Here is a 5,163-nt window from a genome sequence, read left to right on the forward strand (position 1 = left end):
CTAACTGCCTCGTTACGGATTCGCCGACACCAACGCACACGAGTTATGGTTCTGAGACAACGATTGTCGAACACCTGAAGACGTCTCAGGTCCGTTGCTCGAATAGGCCAAGTCTCACAGCCATACAACAAAACAGCCCGTACTGTAGCTTGGTACACACGTCCCTTCAGATTCAGGGATAAACCATTCTGACGCCATAGGTGTCTCAAGTTAGCAAACGCGGTCCGAGCCTTGCAGATTCGTGCATTCACCTCATCTGTCACACTGCAATCAGAACTAATACAACTTCCAAGGTACGTAAAACGCTCCACAACTTCCAGTACCTCTCCCTGGATTGTAAGGGGCGTGGCGGAAGCCTGGAAGAAGACAGAATATGAACCCACAGAATAAAAAGGAACAATCACACAAAAATATGTCATCGATGAGATCTGTCTTTTAGGATGAGACCTATGTGATTCACCATTTACCAGGTGTTCACATTGACAATTACTACCCAGATCGTCTGGGTGCGCTACCTAACACGCGATTTCTCTAGTTCACCCATCCTTCCTTTAATATTGGACTCTGAAAAATTTAACACGACTGTTTGGTCGTGCATTACCAGTGCTCCAGTCTGGTGAAACTGTAAACATGTACAGCTTTGCTGAGTTATGTCATATACCTTAATAGATGTTTGAAGCCATTTCAGAGAAAAAGAGGTTGTTTCGTAAATAAATGCGAATGAAAACCACAATGAATTACGAACATGCACCCAGCAAGCTCACCCGAGCAGAAGACAACTGACATCTCTTCGAATGCATAGCACGGAGCGAGATAACGGAAGCTCCTTCATTGAATGAATTTACTTTAATGCATGAATGTCTTCACAAGGGAGACGAGAGACTGACAAGGCTACGGCCTTCAGTGCCCGGTTATCATTCCACTGTCGTGCTCAGCCTTGGCAGGGGGCGAGATGGCTTAGTGGTAAGATCGCCAATTTACTGACCGGAAGGTCCGTGGTTCGAACCCGACCTGTCACTCGACTTTCGCTGTCTAGGCTTGGGCAACCTGGCAGTATCCCAGCCCTCGTGCTTCCTTCAGGTAGCATGGCAGCTAGGCATCGAAAGGGTGCTACAGCTGAACGATATTTTATCAGAACCGGCAACCAGAATGCCTGCCTCATGAACTGCTGTTAGCGGATCGAATGTCATCCGCCGTTCAAAGTGATCTTTAGAGAATTCAGACACTGAGAACCGACTACGAACCATTGTTGAGCGACGGAAACAAACTAATCATCTAAAGTGTAAGCGAAAAAACAAGCGTTCTTCGAACTACCCATGCGCCCCCATTCGAAATGTCAGATGAACAACAGCTAGTAGAGGGCTTCCACCGACAGTTCGAGTTAGAGTATTCCAAAAGCAAAAAAGTGTTAAAAGAAAGATGAAGCCTTTCCGGTGATCTAGAGAGTCTGACTCTCAATCCTTTGTGAACCGTGAAATGAAATCTTGCGAACCACCTGCGAAGAGAACGGCAGCCAATCCTCCATCCAGTCTCTTGGAGTCACTCAAAAAGGTGACACGTCCAAGATAGACAACTATCGTCAGGCAGTGGAAACGTGCCACTACACTCGTCAAACGGGCAACCAAAAAGTACGAGAAATCAAACCAATCAATGTGACTCTCCATCAGGTACAGAGCGCGTGGGTCGACATTCACTATAATTGAGAGATTGGAACATTGCTTCAAGTTCGAACAACCCGTTTGCTTCAATGATTTCCAGATCTCAAAGAATTGTGGATGGTCGCGTCGGCTGATGATGAACCAAGCAAGGAAGTGAACCCCATGATGATTTGATGCGTCTGCGCGTTAGGCTGTACGGTGAATGTGCCTCCGGTATTGAGGTACAACCGCGTCATTCTCGGTCAGTCAGTTCGTTCATTTGCCCAGATAAATGAATGCTGTACCGCATTTTGGATAACTCGTACCTTATCGAAGATAGTATCGAGCGTAATGACACTCGGTGGATGAGTAAAACGAGCGAACTTGTTTGTTTACGGTCGCATTTAGACTATCTTCTGTCGGATAAATTGCTAAACACCCAGCGACAAGCGAAGTCAGAGTCAGAATCAACAATCCATGCGGCCTCTCTGCAACTCGATGCTAAGCTCTCGCAGGGTCTTCAAATGAGTCTTCTGACTGACAAACCGAAACGATACGTACCCGTAATTCTGAGTCTGTGATAAGGAGACACTGTACTGAGGCTGGCATATTAGGCTCATCCTTCAGATAGTGATACGACAATGTGAAAAACAACAAAGTAAGCCAACAGACCCACTGCATCATATTTACTGCTGAAATATATCAACTACAACGGTTCGGCGGTATCCTGTTCAAGCCTCGATCCAAACCAAGACGAGCCATCAATGATAACTTACAGGCTAGCGAAGACTCTGAACAGTTTAAACTCCGGTCTAATACGGCCAAAAGTGTCACGTAATGCCTAAGCCGTCACCCGTTTGAATTCGACATGAATGGTCAATAATTATGCTAGCCCAACTGGCAATCGTCAGGCGCGGGTAGATACGATGCGAAATATCTTGAAAGCCAGATTATCCCCGAACAGCAGCCAAGCGTCATTGTTGTCAACCCCCCCCCCCTTGACAGCCCACTGAACAGTGCTGGACTTATGCACCAACTTACCAGCTCGCACCTGCAATGCGCAGCTACCTCCCCCCTCCCACAAATCATCGGTGAACGAAACTGCGGCAGCTGCAACCACTGTACGACGAGTACGCGGTTATTACAGCTGACAATGATGATGATGATGTCAATGGTTTACTGGATGAAACAGTCAGTGAGAGACTTTTTCATGGGTTGAAGTTTTCTGAACTGTGGACAATCAAAAACTGAGCTTTAATCATCAACTTTACTCTGCAGAAACCGAAAAGAGGAAGCATAAGACGGACTATTCTACCAATCTCAAGCATTGTACACGAAGCACGGTTATTAGCCACCCGCCGTTTCCTGTCAGAAAGCCGTAGCACGAAATAATGAGGCAAGACGAACTGCGGTCATGCAATGAAAATAGGGCAGCAAAGCGTCAGTATTGAACTGTGCTATCTACGATGCTGAATAAAGAAGCAACGATTATGGTTCGATGGTGAATACGATATTTGGGTTCCTTACGATCCTATGAATTAACCGATAGTACACCAATACTCAGAAATTGATAGCCCGAACGCTCGGAGACGGAAAGTCCGTGCGCGCAAGAAGTGAGTATTAGCGAATAGGGATAGGCTAACCACACACAATAAAAAACAACCTACCGATGGGTCATTTCGGTTTGATTCCATTGTGGCCTTGAAATGCTTCAGTGCTTTCTTTAAGTTGAAAATGTCTGGAGAACAAAGTCAACAGTAAGGAATGATGTGACTCACCAGCGCGAGCCCTTCGTTCCATGTCTTTGATTATCTTCAAACGCAACTCAAAAGCATCTTTGCCCCCATGTTTCTTGTATGCACTGCAAGAAATTTCATCCGAGAAAATGCGTATACTTACAGCTGCTCAACGTCAGAACGCAGAAAGACTTGTGTTTGGGTTTCACCTGAGTAGGGACTGCGGCTGTAATAACGAGGCAACGCCTCTAAGTCCCTGGGGACGGATAGTCAGTCGGTATGACCCAAAACATACTGTGTGGTTAAAATGTACTCCCGTATTGCACGCAGAGGGGTAATGAACTTGACAGATTTCACGGAATCGTCATAGGTAAAGCTTGACTTGATTTTTGCGACCACTGAAAGGACAGTCTAGAAAGTAAAGAAATGTGGAGACCTTTGGGATCAACTCGCGTTGCGACCGTGGCGGGGGACGGTGCTGAAGGTTGTTTTGCATCGCTCGAAAAAAGAACGGATAAAATAGCTAAACAAGAACCGAAATCGTGCGTTCGGGGTGAGAAAAGCTTACTTTTTGGTGCTATCCGATGGTATCTATTGAAGGACCTGTGAACCACACGCATCCGAAGCAAACTTAGCATCCGTAGACGCCAGAAATCAATCACGCTTGGCGATGAGAACAACCGGATGGTCAAGGAACACTGACGTCAAAGGTCAGGCCACTGCCGAGTGGGTAGACCCACCTAGAATGATTTCGAGAACAAGGTGCGGTAGCTGAAATAGATAAAATAAAATGACGGATCCCTTCAGTAACCGGGATAGTGCCATAAAAAGTGAACCATGGTACAATTTAGGAACACTCAACAACTTCATCATGTGTTGGCCACGCTTGTACGATCATGTCTTGATTTTTCACTGCAAACATAAAGATCATAGACCGTTCCGTAGAAGTAACAAAAGAAACAAGATGCATTAAGATATCAACGCCACATTGTATGGGAAAATGCACAGATTGAATATATGTAGACAGTAAGGGTGTCAAAACTCACAAAGACTAGTGACACTGTAGAAGAGCGGACAAATGAACAACTCGATTCTGCTAGATAATCAGAACTTGATAGAAATGGCCAAAGTTGAATGGAACAGGAGTTAGGAATGTTAAAATTTCGCCCTGAGGAAAATTTTCCGCAAAATTTGTCACGAGAAAGTGGCGGACATCATGTCACAACCACAAGATTCTCCGAGTAATTGGGGAGAATGAATACAGCAACAAAGTGAAAAGTCCACTTTGAATAGAATTGAGAAGGATGGGGAGGAAAAATAAGTTGGTCCAAAAATCACAGCAGCTTTCCAGAACAGGACATGTATGAAACATAGGGGGAGGCTGTCGAGAAAGCGCTTCGTCTCATACTTCCAACTGCGTTTCTTAGTAGAATCGCTACAATTAAGATGGACAGCACGTGGGTTCCCGCATGCGAGTTCGAAGTTCTGACACGCGGAACACGGATGAAGTGTCGAGATGGTTCAGACTTAGTTTCTCACGAGCGACTAAATCAAAATCTGTTAAGGTGGCCGAAAAGCGGAGTGAATACACGTTGGTTTTCACAGAAGCGGTAGGTGGATAAACAGCAAACATCATAGAAGCGACGTACTCTTGCAGCAGTCAGTTCTTTGAGTGAGAGTAAGAAATGTACGTACCGAAAGACAGATCAACTTTCGCTGATAGCATTACTAAGGTCAAAAAGAGATCGATCGAACACACGCTCCGGCTGCACATTTAATCGTAACTCCTG

The 5,163-nt window shown here is 45.4% G+C and overlaps 1 protein-coding gene across 1 annotated transcript in view; it reads right to left on the reverse strand.

Annotated features, from left to right (window-relative positions):
* T265_14980 (hypothetical protein) overlaps positions 1 to 3,784 on the reverse strand; it is a gene marked incomplete at both ends in the record, with an annotated part of 37,231 nt that extends 33,447 nt beyond the window's left edge. Inside the window, 4 exons of the mRNA XM_009176063.1 lie at positions 3,305 to 3,375; positions 3,416 to 3,498; positions 3,537 to 3,629; positions 3,669 to 3,784. Coding sequence (XP_009174327.1) covers positions 3,305 to 3,375; positions 3,416 to 3,498; positions 3,537 to 3,629; positions 3,669 to 3,784 — 363 coding nt within the window. The remainder of the gene's footprint in view (positions 1 to 3,304; positions 3,376 to 3,415; positions 3,499 to 3,536; positions 3,630 to 3,668) is intronic.
* Positions 3,785 to 5,163: the final 1,379 nt, after the last annotated feature.

Source organism: Opisthorchis viverrini, assembly GCF_000715545.1.
Source record: "Opisthorchis viverrini unplaced genomic scaffold opera_v5_313, whole genome shotgun sequence".
Classification (NCBI taxonomy): domain Eukaryota; kingdom Metazoa; phylum Platyhelminthes; class Trematoda; order Opisthorchiida; family Opisthorchiidae; genus Opisthorchis; species Opisthorchis viverrini.